General features: G+C 38.6%; 2 protein-coding genes across 3 annotated transcripts in view; one reads left to right on the top strand and one right to left on the bottom strand.

Annotated features, from left to right (window-relative positions):
• SLC13A4 (solute carrier family 13 member 4) overlaps positions 1 to 4970 on the top strand; it is a 61245-nt gene extending 56275 nt beyond the window's left edge. For both annotated transcript variants that reach the window (XM_060694504.2, XM_034403046.3), the window contains 2 exons: positions 1442 to 1579; positions 2190 to 4970. In XM_060694504.2, coding sequence (XP_060550487.1) covers positions 1442 to 1579; positions 2190 to 2330 — 279 coding nt within the window. In that variant the 3' untranslated portion in view covers positions 2331 to 4970. The remainder of the gene's footprint in view (positions 1 to 1441; positions 1580 to 2189) is intronic.
• A 4143-nt stretch (positions 4971 to 9113) lies between these two features.
• Positions 9114 to 19715, bottom strand: STMP1 (short transmembrane mitochondrial protein 1). Its single transcript, XM_034402705.3, has 3 exons — positions 19580 to 19715; positions 12055 to 12108; positions 9114 to 11198 (listed from the first exon to the last, which is right to left on the bottom strand). The coding sequence occupies exons 1-3, from the start codon at positions 19592 to 19594 to the stop codon at positions 11121 to 11123; spliced, it is 147 nt and encodes a 48-aa protein (XP_034258596.1). The 5' UTR covers positions 19595 to 19715; the 3' UTR covers positions 9114 to 11120.
• Between the last annotated feature and the right edge of the window lie 6 nt (positions 19716 to 19721).

The following is a 19721-nucleotide window of genomic DNA, read 5'->3' as shown; positions in this document are numbered from 1 at the left end:
AGAGTGGGGGCCGTTTCTGGAGGAATAATGTTCCAGAGGGAGTGAGGCCACCACAGAGAGTCTTCTTCTGGGTCCTGCCAGATGTATCTCCTTAGGGGATGGGATCCACAATATTCCTTGCCTCCCCACTCTACAGAGAAACTCTGCAGAGAAGGCCCTTGATATCTACAGACAATTCAAAAGAGACAATCAAGTTCAAAAGGAAACAAAAAAAAAAATCCAAAACATCTCCTCACCAGCAATCAACACTCAGATCAGCATAGATTAACTCCAAGATTAACATGAGACCAATGACCAAGAAGTAAGCAATATTGCAATTAAGGAACTGCTAAACAAGCTAACCGTAAACAGCCCAACCCAAGAACAACCAAAACCATTCCCACCAACACTGACAAGACAATCCACCAGAACAGGGCTGTCAAACTCGCAGCCCGCAGGCCAGATGTATCACGCACTGTCCACGCCCACGCCCAGTTTAGCGAAGGGGAGGGGGGAGTCACGAAATGTCACGTGATGACACCATGATGATGTGAGTTTGACACCCCTGCATTAGAATATAAAAATGAGAGCAAACCCCACTCCCTACTAGCATTGATGATGTTACTTAGTTTGGGTAATGAAATGTTTGCAAAAAAAAACCAGTTAAGCTGAGAGAGCATCAAGAACTTTTTATTACTCTGGCCAGTTTTTCTGAGGCAGTAAGGACATATCTACACAAAGCAGTGGACTGGAGACTTGTCACCGTTTTCATGTTTGGAAGAATGTGTTGTAATCTCTGCAAGAACCGAAAGCATTATTGTTGATGTACTTGATGCTAAAAGGTCGTATGCCACTTTCTCATTTAATGCTCAATAAAAAGCATAAAAAAGAAAATTAAAGTCATCTGAGATAGGAAGTTCAAGATGCCACCAAAGAAGGAGAAAAATGGTGTCACAATCCTGTTGCTATCATCTCATCAATGCTGTAATTTATATACTTGCATCAAACCTAGGAACACAAGTACGCAATGGGGACAATTGTGTGATGGCATCTCTGTAAAATCATTGTCACTTTAGCAGCATTGCAGTTTGCAGAGATAATGCAAGAACCATGTTGCCTATTACTTATCAAGGTAGAAAATCTAGGTAGGAGACAAGCCAAGCCTATAGCCAATCTTGGATGCTAAAATACATGACAATTGGTTATAGTTGGTAGACCTCTTTCTTATATTGTCTACATGAATTCTCATTTGAATACACATAGATTTCAATTTTATCACCACCAGTGCAGTATATTTATCCAATGTCTTGCACTCTACGTTTATGCTTGAAAGAAAATGTGAATCCAGATAATCTGTATGTTAGTCTAATACTAAGCCAGGACCCTAGATCTAATAATATTGTTTCTCCAGTTTTGTTATGCATATTACCAAAAGAATTAGTCTTCCTCCTTCTCTTTATAGTCTGAAAGCCTCCAAATCAACCCACTATACACCCTGATCCCTGTCACTATGTGCATCTCTTTTGCGGTAATGCTACCAGTAGGCAATCCTCCAAATGCCATTGTCTTCACTTATGGGCACTGTCAAATCAAAGATATGGTATGTATTAAGTATCCACAATTAAATCAAATAAATTTCAAAAACAATGAAGCACTACAATGAATGTTGCAATGTGGTCACCGTAGATATACGTTATTTGTAATGTACAAATGATATTCAAGATAGGTTTGAAATTGTGGTTTCCATCACCACTATTATTGCCACTAGCCCAACTCTCAAAGAATGGTGTCAAAAATGCTATAAAGGCAAAAATAGTTGAGAAAAAGTCTTGATTAGAATTAAGGAAATCTCAGACAGAAAATACAGATTAGTGCTTCTCAACCTTGGCAACTTTAAGACTTTATGTATCCATAACATTTTAAAAATGCCAAGGTTGAAAACACTGACATAGATAGATCAGAGACAGAGCTCGAGTTATTTCAACCCAGTTAGTGCCTTGTTGGCTGTGGTTTGGCAAAGTGAACATGAGGACACATCTGGAAATAGAAGGAAATGATTTAATCCAATTAAGTAGCTGATCTATATGCTCCCTGGATTTGGTCTATGAAAAAAAAATAAATGTCAGAAGCTATCCAGATCTGGTGTGCTTGAACTGTAAACCCTTATTCAAACTGATACTCATTATTTTGGTTTTTCTTTTTATTTGTAGATCAAAGCTGGCTTTGGTGTCAATATCATTGGATTAGTGATTGTTACATTGGCCATAAATACTTGGGGAATTAGACTCTTTCAACTGGACATATTTCCTGATTGGGCCCAAGCCAGTAATAATATTACTGGCCCATCATAGACAACATTGGCAAAATTTGCCAAATCCCAGAAAGTGGACCAACATGATTGTACATATATATTAAAAAGGAGACTTGACTATATATTATGCCAGGAACGGGAATAAAATAAGGTATAACTTAATTGAAGTTCTGTCAAATATTACATCTAGGTGTTAAATGAAAACTGGGGAGGGGGGAATTCCATTTTTATTTGATGGGATGTATGTAGCTCACGGTACTCTAGTATAAAATTAAAGATTAAGGGTTAGCTTTGTAAATGTTTGTGCAGAAAGCTGTACATAGAAGCTACTTTATAAGGATTCTTATAAAGGATCCTTAACATTATTTTGATGGTCTCGGTGGAAATGCGGGCTCTATTCATATTCATAGCATAAAGCCATCCTATACATGCAGTCTCTTGAGTCTCTAAACTTTTATTTTTAAATGTTTAAATTGGATGTTCTACTATTCAGTAAATGCTGTCTTGCTCGTGTTGCTTTTCTACTGTTCCCTCTCCATCTCTCGCCCTTATTTATTTTCTTTTGCTAAGTTTGATTAAGAAAGCCAGTTTGGTTTAATACTTAAGGCATCAGGATAGAAATCAGGAGACTGTGAGTTCTAGTCCTACCTTACATATAAAGCCAACTGGGTGCCTTAGCCTATTTATTCCCACTGAGCCTTAGGAAATAAGCAATGTTGTTTCCAAACCATTTCCAAAATCTGGCCAAGAAAACTGCATCGACTTGTCCAGGCAATTGCCAGTAATCAAGACTGACTTGAAAGCACACAAAAAATGTTCAACATAACATACTTGAAGAAAACTCCACAAAAACTACTGGATAGATGTCAGGGGTGAAATCTACTTACCTTCCTTACCGGTTCAGAAGTGCATTCACCACACGTGCGTGCACGTTTCCTGGTTAAAACCAGGAAGTAATGACATCCGGGCAGCTATCACTACTGGATCACCGAACCACAGGGAAAAATCGCTACCGGATTGGGCGATCCGGTTTGATCCGGGAGCATTTCACCCCTGATAGATATCCTTTCTGTTTGATCAGGGGTGTCAAACTCAATTTCATTGAGAACCACATCAGGGTTGTATTTGACCTTGGGGTACCAGGGGGGCATGGCCAGGGGGTGGCCAGCTTGACATCACTAGTTGAGGCTCCATTTTTGGCTGCAACGGCCTCCTGCAGCTCTCTGCCAGTGAAAACGGAGGCCATGGAGCCCACACGCGGCCTCCCTGAGCTTTGTTTTCACTGGCAGAGGGCTGCAGGAGACCGTCATGGCCGAAAATGGAGCCCAGCCTGCCCAAGCTCCATTTTTGCTGGCAGAGGCACTGCAGGCCGGTCCTTCGCTGTTTCTAGGGCAGCCCCATGGACCAGATCTAAGCACCCCGCGGGCCAGATCCAGCCTGAACGCCTTGAGTTTGACACCCCTGTGTTTGATAATGTGTTTTTGTATTGCACTATTATCATTATCAAACAATTAAACATTTCATAAAAATAAACTAACTCATTTTAATGATTTTTTTTTCTCTTACTGAAAACATTTGCTTGGTTTCTAATTTAATCCATATACAGAGGTCTCCCTGAATTACTTTTGCAATGATAAAACAGCTTCGGAATTGCAATTTGGAAGGAGGGGGGGAATAGGAATCTTTCCTGGGCTAAAATATGCCACTAATAAGTGTAAGAAGGATTTTAAAGCATCTGCATTTATGGTTAGCTGTAAATACAAGCACTTAAATTCCTTAATCCTCATGTAGCTCTGAGAAATAGCTTAAAGAGAAGGAGGCATTGTTAGCACTGGCCTCAATTTAAGAATCTAGAATAACTTTCAGAGAACTCCTAATAAAAGCAGATGTCCTGCAGTTTTACCTTTCCATGGAATTCTGCATACAGTTTAGCACAAGAACAGGGGGAAACTGTTGTGCAGAAAATTATTGTCCAAAGCACCAGAGGGCAAGACAAGAAACAATGGTTGAAAATTAATCAAAGAAAGAAGCAACCTGGAATTAAGGAGAAACTTCCTAACAGTGAGGACAATTAACCAGTGGAACAGCTGGCCTTCACAAATCATGGGCCCTCCATCACTGGAGGTTTTTAAGAAGATTCTAGACAGTCACTTATCTGAAATAGTATAGGGTCTCCTGTTTGAGCAGGGGGCTGGACTAGAAGACCTCCAAGGTCCCTTCCAGCTGATTCATTCTAAATCTAAATGATGCCCCATGAAGAAACCTTTCAGGGTAACAAGTCTTCAGAAAGATTGTGGCTGCCTCATGGAAACACTTTTTGCTGGAAGTATTGTTTTTACTTGCTGGAATTACAGATTCACACAAATATGCCAGGGTGACTTTGCTGAGTTCCGGAAGGATCAGGCATGTTCCCCTTGAAAGATCCTGTGACGGGACAGCTCGGATTCCTACAGATTTATTCTGTAACTAAGTGCCTTCACAATAGATTTACTATTTTCATAATGCTTCTGTATTCTTATTCTATTACAGATGATACATAACTTGTAATAATTATATCCTGATTGCCTTTGTTATGTTTTTTTCCCCATTAAGAAAAGTAATAACCATCTTTTGTTTCCCATTGCAAATGTTTCTGTTGCAGAAATTGCTTGGTAATAAAGCAAAGTCTAAAAACTGTTAATATTCTTGTGGTATGTAGAAATTGTAATGGGGATGTCCAAACATATTTTCCCCTTTTTCTTTTTGTCTGCTTGTTTTTTTAAGGTAGCCACACTCTTCCTACGAGGAACAGAATGGCAAAAGGCTTTTTCTCTAGGGATATGAGGGTTATCTGGTTACATCTGTCACCAGTCTGACTGATAGGTTTAATTTGGCTGGCTAAGCAAAGGTCCTCTTACACTCCTAGGTGTTTCCACCAGAAGGAAGACGATCCCCATATAGGTGGCAAAGGTAAAGGTAAAGGTTCCCCTCGCACATATGTGCTAGTTTTTCCTGACTCTAGGGGATGGTGCTCATCTCCGTTTCTAAGCCGAAGAGCCAGCACTGTCCAAAGACATCTCCGTAGTCATGTGGCCGGCATGACTAAATGCCAAAGGCGCACAGAATGCTGTTACCTTCCCACCAAAGATGGTCCCTATTTTTCTACTTGCATTTTTTACATGCTTTCGAACTGCTAGATTGGCAGAAGCTGCGACAAGTAACAAGAGCTTACCCCATTATGCGGCGCTAGGGTTTCGAACTGCTGAACTGCTGACTTTTCGATTGACAAGCTCAGCATCTTAGCCCCTGAGCCATCGCTACCCTCAGATAGGTGGCAAAACCCACCTATAAATAAATGCTCTGCTTTTATTTTGCACAATAAAGTTACAAAACTCATGTGAGAAACCTTTGTCCAGATCAAAACATCCATTTTGCCCTTAAAAATAAATTTTCTCTCACCATGAAAAAAAAGAAAAGGATACCATTTCTCAACCCTTTCTTTCTTTCTTGTCACCAAACAATTTCCCTACAACCTTCAAAGTTGAAATTTGCCCTGAGTCTTCGGAGAGGGGCGGCATATAAATTGAATTAATTAAACTAAATTAAATTAAATCTGTAACTATAAAAAGTGTCTTGCCCCCACCAAAAGTTGATTGCCAGCTTTTCTGATAGAACCTTCCACATGGACTTCAGTGGCTTCTGCTGAACAATAGGTATTATTTACTATATTAATTAAATGTATATCAGTATCTTCCAGGTATAGATCTGAGGGGCTCATTGAAATGCATAAAAGTATATTTGACTCTTTACTGCAGTAACACCTGAGCTAGTATCTGTAATTACTTCAGTGGTGGGTTTCAAATTTTTTTACTACCGGTTCTGTGGGTGTGGCTTGGTGGCCATGGCTTGGTGGCCGTGGGGAAGCCACCACGGCCACCAGGGGAAGGATACTGTAAAATCTCCATTCCCTCACCAATCCAGGGGAAGGTTACTGCAAAATCCCCATTTCCTCCTGATAAGGTAGGACTCAGGAGGCAAAGAATAGATGGGGGCGGGGCCAATCAGAGGTGGTATTTACCGGTTCTCCAAACTACTCAAAATTTCCCCTACCGGTTCTCTAGAACTAGTCAGAACCTGCTGAAACCCACTTCTGAATTGTTCCTCACACAACTCCCAACAACATGACCTGCACTGTTTGGAAGATTGGCCAAATGTTGGCAAGATACAAATTCAGATCCCCATCAGCCATGCATTTCTTTAGATGAATTGTGCAAGCCCCTAGTTTTCAAGGTCATTTCTTGTAAGGATTTGGTAATTTGGTAATTGGTAATTTGGATTTGGTAATTTGAAGGAAAAGGAGGAAGAGGCAAGAAATCAATCTGCATCACACATAATAGGGCATGGCTAGATATAACATAGGATCCATTCTTTCTTCAACTTTCTCCAGTGACAACAGGTACAAGTAAATTTGACAAACTTTGCCTATCCTTACACCCTGATTATGTATTTGATTTGCTGGATATAGGAAAGAACTTGAAAAAATCATGACTCCCATCAAATCTAATTTATGAATGAATCTAAAATATATGTGTGTTGTTGGGCTGTAGAGTTCCCACAACATTCTCTAACATGAAAAGGCTGTTCATTCTCTAATAATAAGAATTTTTTAAAAATGTTAACTTTACTGAAGACCTGAATGTAGGCAAAGAATATCACTAATTTATACGTATATCCTATTTAAAATTTCCTTCACTATAGATAAAAAATGGGTCAGGGCTGAGAAAAATAATACTATTGGTAACATTATTATGGCCTGTCCTTTATCCCAAAATGAGAACTAATCAGAGTAATAACAATAGTTAAACAACAGCAACAAAACAACTCCCCTGCTAAGCTGAGTGATATGGAAGCCAGTGGTGTATCCTTTTCAACACATGTATTCAATATAGACTTGGTTAGTATTTCCTTTATTATGTCCATCATAAATTGAAATAATACATGATGCACGGACCCAGCCAATTTAACAAAATATGATTAAGCAGAACATTGTTCAGGATATTGCATAAACCCAGTCATCATACACACAAGAGCTGTATTGCATATTACTTGGAAATAATAGAGAAGAAAAAAAAACTGATGGTTATTACAATGAGTGATTAGAAATAAATAAGTTTCATAATGGAAACAATTTGCAAATAAAAACGGAACAAAATAAAACGTTCTTGCATAATTAGAACACTTGATTTGATTACTGAAAAATTATATGGATAGATACCAGTTTAAATTTCCCAAATTAAAATTTGGTAGACAAGACTATAGCAACAGATGCATAAACAAATGCCAATATTTGTGTCCACATATATTAACTCTTATAAGGAAAATCTTTTTTTTCTTTTTCTTTTTTGCTATTAAAAGGATTATCTATACATGCTATGGTATTTGATTGTTTTAAGGTCCTATGAGTATTAAATTATTTTGATATGATCAACTGACGTTCATCGCCTTTGATAGCATGAATTGCCACTTTGACCTTTGTCCAGTGAGAATTCTGTTTTTTTCCTAAGGACATAGCAGTACCGTATTTTTCAGAGTATAAGTCATACCTTTTTCCCCCCTAAAAGAGGCTGAAAATTTGGGTGCGTCTTATACTCCGAATGTAGCTTTTTCAAAGCTTTTTTCCAGCCCTAACAGGGTGCTAACGAGGTGCCAGCGAGTGATGTGATCTTCCCAGCTTTGCCTGCTCCCTTGACTCTCTGCTGTGCTTTAATGAGGGGCTAGTGAGTGAAGCAATCTCTATGCTTTGCTTCAACTCTCAGCTGTTCTTTAGAAGCTTTTTTTCAGCCCTAACTAGGCGCTAGCCAAGTGAAGCGATCTCTCCGTGCTTTGCCTGCTTTTCTCATTGCTGCTTCCTCTCAGCTGTGCCTTAAAAGCTGTTTTTTATCCCCAAGTGGGGGATAAAAAAACCAGCAAACTAATGTGCTGAAGCTGGCCAGACTAAGGATGCTAGCCAGATGAATACCTGGTAGGCAGATTTTTTTCCCCTATTTTCCTCCCCAAAAGCTAAGCTGCATCTTATACTCTGGTATGTCTTACACTCTGAAAAATACGGTAATTTTGATATCATCAATCCATGTTATTTGTTACCTTCTCTTTCTTCCCCTTCCCTCAATATTCCTAAATATATTTATCTTCTTGTATCACATGCCCAAAATATGTGAATTTTCTAGTTCCAAACAATCACATCAAATAACAATAAGTCTGCATATAATCCAGAACAGCTGAATCCTTGTTCCTTCTTACCTTAAAATTCATAATTTAAAGACACAAACATTATGGTTTAACAGGTGTGAAATTAATCAACCGCTACTCTAAGTTGAATTCCTTTATTCCATAAACTCCACATGTATTTACGAAGTTTACTTATGCTTCTTCCTGGACAGACAGGTAGATAGTCAGATGGATATAAAATATGCACCATGATTACTTCCTTGCATAAAACAAGACTTCTGTTTATTTATTTCAGTGTTTCTCAACCTCGCATGCTGGGAGGGGAATTCTGGGAGTTGAAATCCACATATCTTAAAAGTTGCTGAGGTTGAAAAACATTGATCTACTTCATCTTTTTTTATAATATAATCTATGTACTTTTCACAAAGTATACTGATAGGTAACACACTAATTTATGAAGATATTTCATGTGCAATCCATACTTTTATTCTAAAACTCCTAGTATTCAAGTCTGTTGTATCTCTTCCGTAAATTGCACAGGAAAACTGTCCTAGAACTTGTGTTGGCTAAGTGGGATTGAAAGAATGTAATTCAAAGAAAAACTGGCAACTCTCAGTGGAAGTGAATAACCAGATTTTATTTTGTACCGTCATGTGTACTGTTTGAACCTTCGTATTTTGCAAACATGAGAAAGAATTTTGCAATTCTTCAAAATTCCTTTTGTAAATTTCAGAAGATGGCCAGAATTATAAAGCTGAGCTCTGCAGACCATGACATAAGGCAATAGTTCCATTGATTTAATGGTAACAAATACGCAATCTAGAGAAACAATTTCATGCTGTTTATTGTAAAATTAGCACTGATCTTTCAAAGTCTTCCTTTCTGAAAATTTGCATTAATTGGGACAACAGTCCACTTTTCCCTCTACCCATATAAACAAGATTCTGAAAGAGACAAAGAAAAAAGTTCTGATAAAATTAGATTGGTCGGGAAATCAAGCAATTTTACCCAAATACTTTGTATTTTGTAGAAAAGGCAATTGAAAGGATGCCCTAACACTGCATCTATATGTGATGGTCAAAGTCTCACTAATGATAATACAAAGAGAATCTTTGTTCTTGCGATCCTAAAAGTCCCATCAAGTTTGATATGATGAATATAATTCCACATAGAGAACTAAAAGTCAAATCAAGGGGAAAAGGTTCTCAATGACATCACTGTCAATTGGACATCTTTTAAAAGCTGACATTTCTCACAATGGTTTAGTATTTATTTATTGTCATAATACACACATTTCTGAATGCACATGGTAATCCATAAAGCCATATTCAACATAGTATTGGAGCATTGTTTAACAAATGAAGAAAACAACAAATTCAAGTAATTTTCATGTAAATATATAGTAATCCATTTAGCATAGGACACAAAACTAGAATTCTAGGTTCCTTGGGAAGCTAAAACTTGAATTTTGATATTTGTGGTAAGGAAGGGTTTCAGTAGAGTAAGAGACCTGAATTTGGGATAGATTGTTTTAAAATCACACTAACCCTGTTTCATACTGCCAATTTTCAGCATTTCTGTCAACAACATTTAATAGAGTGATCGGTCAGAGTAGGATACAAAAACATTTAGAGGGGGCCTACAATAGGTATGCTCACCTCTACATAGGCCATGTAATATCTGCAATGATTGTCCAGCCTCTTCTTAAACATTTATAATGATAGTTACCATCTTTAAATACATGCATCTTTCTTTGTTTCAAGAAAGGGCTACAACAGATACAAGACAGTAAAAATTCAAGCCAGTAAATTTGCAAAGTTTGATTCATATTTTCATCATCAGAATGCAAGTGCAGGACTCCATCAATTCCTAGTTATACCAGAATGGTAAACCCTTAAAAACATTATAAACAAAAATACCGACTAAGAATCAGAAGATGAGTACATTTTTGTTGATACATTGCAGCAATTCATTTAAGTTGTTCAAATTTTTTAAAAATTTTTTACAATTTTTACAAACAATGGATGAAGCATATTGGCTATCATATCTCTATGAACTGCTCAACATTTTGACATTCAATTTACTGACTATATGCAGACTATACATGTTGCAGGAATGCCCAACAATAAAATAGAAAGGTCATATTTCAGCAACAAGATGGGAATTTTTATCAGACATTTTGTATCTTACAAATAGATACCAATATTTGTAGAGTTAGATCTTTTTTTAGATCAGAATAGTTAATGGCATATCTTCATTCTGTTCCTGACTCTTGTTATTACTAAATATAAAGTATTACTGAAACAATACACTGAGAACAAAAGTCCAGTTTGTGTATGTGTGTGTGTGTGTGGATGGATGGATGGATGGATGGATGGATGGATGGATGGATAGATAGATAGATAGATAGATAGATAGAAGATAGATAGATATGGGATTTTTTTTTCTTTTGAATAAAGTCAAGTGCAAGGAGGCCAAATGGATATAGTAACACTAAGCCTGAATGCTTTTTAAGGCCTTCTGAGGTTAGGCCTGGAAGCATTCATTAAAGCCAATAAAGTTTTGACACCTGGATGGTTAAAATATACCATCCATGTTGAATAGTAGGATGCCTAAATCAGCATCATTTATCATTTGGAGGCTTCTTCTTAGCTTCTACGTCTTTCTTGATGTCTTCAATCTTCTTTGCAATGTTCGGAACCTATAAACATATAAAGGAAGTTTACAGAGTCAATTCAAGATAATCTCTGGATCCATGATATATACAGGAAAGAATCTTCTTCTATATTCTAGTCTGCACCATACTCTAGTGTCTTTGCAAGACTGACCACAAATTGATTAATTTAATTTCTGTATTTCAGGCTTTGCTGTTAGAATTAGTAACCGTGGAACAATAGACAAATTTTGGTGCCTTCTGGGACAAACGCTTAAGAAAAAAATAGCATTCTAAAACTTGTAATGCAGGTTTCAATGGAAAAGTGTCAAAATATATCACAATTATTTCATGCATGTAAGTAAGAGGAGATTAATGTGGAAACAGAATGAAATGAAGGAATGGATGAAGGAATGTAAAACTGATCTGGACTCTCTTCATTACACAAATCTGAAGCTGCTGGATTGTGGTTATGTAGAAAAATAGGAAATCAATAGCCTTTCAGATATTGCAAGTCCCATCATCTTTGATACTTTTGACCACTGCATAGCCGTGGTGGAATAGTGGTTAGAAGGCAATACTGCAGGCTATTTCTGCTGCCTGCTGCCTGCCTGCAATTTGTCAGTTCAAATCTCACCAGGCTCAAGGTTGACTCAACCTTCCATTCCTTCCGAGGTTGATAAAATGAGGACCCAGATTGTTGGAACAATATGCTGACTCTGTAAACTGCTTAGAGAGGGCTGTAAAGCACTGTGAAGTGGTATATAAGTCTAAATGCTATTGCTGTTGCATTCTAGAAAAAAAATGGGAACTGGAGTTCAGAATCATCTGGTGTTTGACAGGCTTTGCAATGCTCACAAATTCCAAGTCTTAACATAATTTCAAAAGCAGCAAAAATACTTACATCATAATTCTGGGCCAAATACATTCCAACTACATTGCCAACTGCAAAACCGAGCTGGAGAAAGAACAAAAAGGATAACACTGAGGATTTTACTTTTCTTTCTCACCACACATGAAATGTAATTTAAAAATGCAATTCGTTTTCCATTCTATCTTTTAAAACAAATGTTTTGCCAATTTCAGGCCAAAACCTGATTTTCATTAAAGTGTTTATCGTGTTTTTAGCTAATGTTTTTGCCAAACGGTTTGGTTGAATTCCATGTAAACCTACATACAAATAATTCCTCTATTCACCATTTGCAATTTAAACACTGGAATTGTGCAAACAACCAGGCCAGGATTTGGGAAGATCTCAGATAGCATATTCCTAGTAGCAGGTGTGAGAGAAAAAGACAAGGGAAGGGAAATTCCTTTTTCACTGGCATAATTGCCACTTATTTAGCTGTCAGCACTTTCTCATGACTGTTTCTACTTCTCTACTTGATAATACCAAAATGACAAACCATGGAGGGATGTCATAACTGGGTAAGTTTTTTGTGGCCTAGAACATACACTTCCTTTAAAACAGCGCCCCCAACCTTTGAGGCTTGGTGGCCCGCCTAGGGTAGAAAAAGGGGAACTGGCCGCACGAGCGTGGGGTGGTGAACACATGTGTGCTCAGCTGAACTCATGCAAATGATGGGTCAGCGCACATAAGCATGCACATACCCGCACATGTATATGCACATACCTGCACATACCTGCTGCTCGCATGAGTTGAGCTGCGCAAGCACATGCACATCAGCTCACCTTTCGTACAGCCTTGTTCCGAATAGACTGAAGTGGCACAGTGGTTAGAGAGCAGTACTGCAGGCTATTTCAGCTGACTGCTAGCTGCAGTTCAGCAGTTCAAATCTCATCGGCTCAAGGTTGACTCAGCCTTCCATCCTTCCGAGGTGAGTAAAATGAGGACCCCTGATTGTTTGGGGGCAATATGCTGACTCTGTAAACCACTTAGAGAGGGCTGTAAAAGCACTATGAAGCGGTATATAAGTCTAAGTGCTATTGCTATTGCTAGGCCAGGGCCGTTAATGGGTTAGGGACCATGCTTTAAAAGACACTGGGACCTCTCAGAGCCACAGAAGGAATGTCAATGGCCGGGGGGCGGGGCTGTAAGATTTTAAAAGGGCAAAAAAACTACACTGCAGAGGCAATACACCTGTTTTGCACCTTGATTTTGCTCCCCTCCCACCAACATACTTCTAGGTGGAGGGAAGCATGCAGCTGGGTACTTCAAGGTTTTGCCTGGGGCCCAACGCTCTTCAACATCTTCATGAATGACCTAGATGAGGGGACTGAAGTAGCACTCATCAAATTTGCAGATGACACCAAACTGGGTAGTGGGAAATGCTAACACTTTGTAAGAGAGACTCAGGAGTCAGAAGGATCCTGACAGACTTGAGCATTGGGCCCTATCCAAAAGATGCAGTTCAGTGATAAGAAAAATAAGATCTGCACAAAGGCAGGAGAAACCAAATGCACAGGTGCAGAGTAGGTGGTACCTGGCTCAACAGCAGTATCTATCAGAGGGAGCTAAGTGTCCTGGTGGGTCACCACAGAGGATTGGGCTAGAAGACTTCCACAGTCCTTTCCAGCCCTATGATTCCATGATTCTATATAAAAAAATCATGCCATAGCATGATCAAGGGAGTATTAGAAAGAAATCAATTGCTTCCAAAGTATATAAAAAGGTAAAGGTTCCCCTCGCACATATGTGCTAGTCGTTCCCGACTCTAGGAGACGGTGCTCATCTCCGTTTCAAAGCTGATGAGCCAGCGCTGTCCGAAGATGTCTCCGTGGTCATGTGGCCAGCATGACTAAATGTCAAAGGCACATGGAACGCTGTTACCTTCCCACCAAAGGTGGTCCCTATTTTTCTACTTGCATTTTTTACGTGCTTTCGAACTGCTTGGTTAGCAGAATAGGGGAGAAGTAATGGGAGCTCACCCCGTTACACACTAGGGATTCGAACTGCTGAACTGCCGATCTTTCAATCGACAAGCTCAGCATTTTAGCCACTGAGCCACCGCGATCCCCTCCAAAGTATATACATTCCCTTTTATATTGATGCATACTGGGCCACTCTAATTGGAGCAGCATATAAACCCTAGCTTAATAATACATAGGTAACTAAATCCCTAGATGAAAAAATAATAATAATTACAGGAATTATGTCCAAAGAAACACAGCAGGAGTTTCACTAAGTACATTCATGGGCATTTCAAAGATGCCTCCATGGAAAATCAAATGGGAGAGTAGTCAGACTAACAGATTAAATGTTGGTGAATGACCATCCATACTAAACTCTGAATCACATAAAAAAACTTTGCTTAACATAGCTTCGTAGTGCAGTCCAGTACGACATACTATTGTTAATTTGTGGTGGCTTATTCCTGCGCATACAGATTTATCCAATTGTATTCATCTGTTTTCCAAAAACAAGAGTTTTGGACTAATTTAGATGTGCACTTCTTAAATGGTTTCCATCTGGGTAATGAAGTCTTCAAATCTCATAACACTGAAAGAGTAGTGAAACATTAATATAACATTCCGATGTCTGGAGGTTAATTGCTTTTAGCACTTGAGAATCTCAGCCTCAGCCATGAATGAACTGCAGGTTTTACTGACAACCAAGAATAGAAAAAGCTATTAAAAATATGAGCATTAAAATTATGATTGTTTTCAAAAGTCTGCCATTTTATGCCATTCACATCTCATTTCCTGTACAATATAGTAGATGTGGTGATCAAAAAAAAGTGAAGAAAACCCATTTAAAATAATGTACAATGTGATATTAATTTTCATAACCTCATCTGGAGAAGCAGTAACCCTGAATTTTTATTCTTCATTTAATTTAGCCTTCCCCAACAATAAACCATCTAGACATGTTGGACTACAACTCCCACGACTCTGCTTAACAACTAATTCCCACAAAACTGTCAAATAATTTACTAAGACTGTATTACTATTATTCTTCTCTTCCTTACTAGTATCTATCTCTTCCCACTTATTACTATAACCACGCCGCCTGTATCTTTCAATTTATATTGTTTTTATTTGTTTCCTAGTACAATTTGATAGCTTATTAGTAACCTTGACTATCACTAAGTGTTGTATCTTTTTATTCTTGATGAATGTATTTTATTCTCCTTATGTACACTGAGAGCATATACACCAAAGACAAATTTCAATCACACTTGGCCAATAAAGAATTCTATTATTCTGAAATATTCATAGCAATGGGAACGTCTGAGCAGAATCTCAGGGAATCAGATAGAATCACCACCTTCTTCCAGCCAGAGGGGGGAAAAGATACACTTTGAATAATTTATAGACTAATTAAATGAGAAACATTTTCTGCCTTTTTTTTTTTTTTTGGACATGCAAAGAACATGCAACCACAGAGTTTTGCAGTGGCAGCCTCTTCTACAAAAACATGCTTGGTTTTGAGACTTCTCATCTTTCTCTCTGAAACTCAACACTAACCATTCATCATCATCACATAATACCATACTATTGTTTTCAGGATGGATACTGAAACGTTTACTTTTCTAGAGATAAGTATTTTACTTCTCCAAGAAGTCCAGTTTGTTCCTGTTACAGCAAACTTGGCTCTCTTGTTTCAAGGTTGAAAGTATAAAATACACACTGGAATTGTTCCACCAAGTGGTGGATGGAAAACTTGACTGCACTCGTATTTTTTTGACATGCTTTCTGGAATTTGCAATGGAATCAGTTTTTACACAAAAATGCAAGACAGACCTCAAAATTCCATATGAGAACAACAGGGCCTTCTATTTAATTGGCTCTGACAATGAGACACACATTCTTATATCCATTGTACTCTGAAGATACAAGAATTTTCTTCTTTGTCTCTGATCTGTATTCCCACTTCCTATTTATTTCTATTATTCTGCCATATAATTTCACACTCCCCCTTTCTATTCATTTATCATGAAATAGTTCAGCTTCTTTCAGCTCTTCAAAGTTTGTCCCAGTTTGGCTGGCTTCTTGGGAATGGAAAGACAAACTATTCTCAATGCTAAAATTCCAGAGCTAGCTGGGAAATTTGATTATAGACTAGAGTCTCCAAAACTTTACAGACACTGATGATAACAGAATATCAGAGTTAGGAGGGATCTTGGAGGTCTTCTAGTCTAACCCTCTGCTCAAGCAGGAGACTGGATACCAGGGATATCAGTCAAACTCAAGGCCCGGGACCCGGATCCAGCCTGTGGGGTGCTTAGATCTGGCCCGTGGGGCTGCCCTGGAAACAGCAAAGGACCAGCCCGCAGTGCCTCTGCCAATGAAAATGGAGCTCGGGAGGACCACGAGCAACCCTCACATTTTCGCTGTCAGAGGGTTGCAGGAGGCCGTTGCAGCCAAAAACAGAGCTCGGAGTCCATTTTTGCTGGCAGAGCGCTCGGACCACCACAGGCTCCCCCGACATGAATGATGTTGAGCTGGCCACGCCCACCCTGGCCACACACACCCTGCCCCCCCGAGGTCAAACACAACCCTGATGCGACCCTCAATGAAATCGAGTTTGACACCCCTGCTCTATACCATTTCAGACAAGTGGTTGTTCAATCTCTTCTTTTAAAATTATAAAAATAAAATGTTCTACTCCCGTGTTTTACAACATGGGCATTTTCCAGATGCATGAAATTCAATTCTGGGGAATTCTGGGAACTAAAGTTCACATATGTAGACTTTGCCCCAGGGAAACTGCAGTGCAGTTGGCATTGTGTAATCTAATTCTAATTGTATTTTGATGTGGATTTTATGTCCAATTCATATCTTATATACATATTATTAAAAATAAATCCAGCGGAATTGTATAGCATTTATTTCAAAAGCTAGTCTTAATTATATCATCCCCAGGGAAATAGAGAAAAGAAATATTAGCCACAATCCTGATTAACTCCACACTTCTTAAAATAAGAATTCATATTAAAAAGGCAGATTAAAAATACTATTACGATATTCGTTTACATCAGCCTTATATGTAGATCTCAATAGTTTCTACAAGAATCTGATCTGATTATGATCTTTTGGAAAATGTAGTCTTATTTATTTGTTGTATTTCTATATTAGAAATACTATATATTAAAATATAAACAATTCTATATATTCTATATATAGAAATTCTATATATAGAAATTCTATATATTAAAATATAAGCAATTATAATGACTTACTACTGCATATAGATCCAGTCGTTGTACTTTAAACAAACCAGAGTTTAGCACATTAAGTTTCATAGAATCTGAATTTCATAGAATCAAAAGCCTTTTAAAAAGATGCAAATATGATTTTTTTACAGAACATCAAGAACCACCGATTTTGCAGGATGATGGTAGAAGTTTTCCTGCCCAGGCTTCTAAGTTATTCTAAACTTGGGCAGGAAAAACCAGATGCATGAATAAGTGGTACCTGGATTTAGCAATAGTACTACCAAAAAGGATCTGAGATGAAAATGAGCCAGCAATGTGTTGCAGCTCAACAAAGTTTTGGGCTGCATCCACAAAACTGGTGTTATGATTACTATACCGCTCTGTGTTATACTGGTCAGGCCACACCCAAACCACTATATCTAGTTGTGGTCACCTTAATACGAGGATACTGAAGAACTGTAAGTGTAGAGAAGAGCAACAAACAAAGTAAAGAGCTTGGAGACTAAATTCTATGATGAATGATTAGTTTAATCTAGAGAAGAAAAGGCTGAGAGAGATGACAGCAATCTTCTAGTACATGAAGGGATGTCACAGAATAATAAGTGTTGATTCCCTCTCTAAGACTAAGACAAGAACCAATGGATGGAAGCTTAACAGAAAGAGACCCAAATTTGAAAGAAGGATGAATTTCCCGACTGTGCAAGCTATTAAGCAGTGCAACAGCCCACTTCCTGAAATTGTGGTTGCTCCATCACTGGAGATTTCCAAGAAAAGGTTGGGAAAAGTTTGTATGAGGATTGCACTTTTTCTAGTAAGGTTCTACATTTAGGCAAGAAAAACAAAATGCACAGGTACAGTATATGTGGTACCTTGCTCAATAGTAATAACTGTGAGAGGGATCTTGGGAGTCCTAGTGGACAACCATTTAGATATGAGCCAGCAGTGTGCAGCAGCTGCCAAAAAAGCCAACACAGTTCTAGGCTGCATAAACAGAGGGATAGAATCAAGATCACGTGAAGTGTTAATACCACTTTATAATGCCTTGGTAAGGCCACACTTGGAATACTGCATCCAGTTTTGGTCGCCAAGATGTGAAAAAGATGTGGAGACTCTAGAAAGAGTGCAGAGAAGAGCAACAAAGATGATTAGGGAACTGGAGGCTAAAACATATGAAGAACGGTTGCAGGAACTGGGTATGTCTAGTTTAATGAAAAGAAGGACTAGGGGAAAAATGATAGCAGTGTTCCAATATCTCAGGGGTTGCCACAAAGAAGAAGGAGTCAAACTATTCTCCAAAGCACCTGAGGGTAGAACAAGAAGCAATGGGTGGAAACTAATCAAGGAGAGAAGCAACTTAGAACTAAGGAGAAATTTCCTGACAGTTAGAACAATTAATCAGTGGAACAACTTGCCTCCAGAAGTTGTGAATGCTCCAACACTGGAAGTTTTTAAGAAGAGATTGGATAACCATTTGTCTGAAGTGGTGTAGGGTTTTATCCCTAAGCAGGGGGTTGGACTAGAAGACCTCCAAAGTCCCTTCCAACTCTGTTATTCTATTCTATTCTATTCTATTCTATTCTATTCTATTCTATTCTATTCTATTCTATTCTATTCTATTCTACTCTACTCTACTCTACTCTACTCTACTCTACTCTATTGTATTCTATTCTACTCTACTCTACTCTACTCTACTCTACTCTATTCTATTCTATTCTTCAAAAAGTAGGAACATATACAGAATATAGAGGAAGTGAAGGTGTGGTTAGGGGGGAAAGCGACAAATTATTTTCATGGGCAGGGATGCTTACAACCTAAGTTTACAACCCATCCTTGGAAAGAAGCTCCACAGTTAAGATTCGCATGGAAGTTAAGCTCAAGAAACAGCACAAAGCTTATAGGATTTAAAGTCCAACATCCCTAAAGCGCATTTTCCGATTTTTAGGAGGTTGGCTTAATTACATCTGACAAGAAAGACTAGTAACGCGAGGAACTATCTGTACTTCTAAAACTGGAAGGTGGGAGGCTATATTTAAATAAATTGCACCGACTCTCTCGGGTGGTTTTTTTTTGGGGGGGCAGATACCCCCGCCCCCCCCCCAAAAAAAGCCTTCCTTCGGGAAAGTTTTTGTGCTTTTTTTTTTTTTTTTTAAGTTCCAGTCCCTGGAGCATTCCCGTTCGAGAGCTACTGAGACTTGACCCTGCATAGCTTTTCCAAACCACCCAAACTCGGCCGGGCATCGCCACCTAAAAATTATCCTTTTTGCATCGCTCCCCTCAGCCGGGCCGTCCCACCCTTTGCCAAAGTCTTACCAAAAACTGAAACATGGTTGCCAGCTGTCACTCCCCGTCCCTTCCAAGCGGAAGGGAAGATTTACAGCTGATTACTTTTTTTTCTCTCTCTTCCGGATCCCCGCCTTCCTTACTGCGTTCGCCTCTCGCATTGGCCGAATGG

Source organism: Pantherophis guttatus, chromosome 7, assembly GCF_059756535.1.
Source record: "Pantherophis guttatus breed Tessera chromosome 7, ASM5975653v1, whole genome shotgun sequence".
Classification (NCBI taxonomy): Eukaryota; Metazoa; Chordata; class Lepidosauria; order Squamata; family Colubridae; genus Pantherophis; species Pantherophis guttatus.
The sequence above is the reverse complement of the archived record's forward strand: the minus strand, read 5'-3'. Positions and strand labels throughout refer to the sequence as shown.

Coding starts and splice junctions, on each gene's coding strand:
- STMP1 (XM_034402705.3), bottom strand. Junction 11,199..12,054: donor ATTTGGCCCAGAATTATGAT/GTAAGTATTTTT, acceptor ATATGTTTATAG/GTTCCGAACATTGCAAAGAA.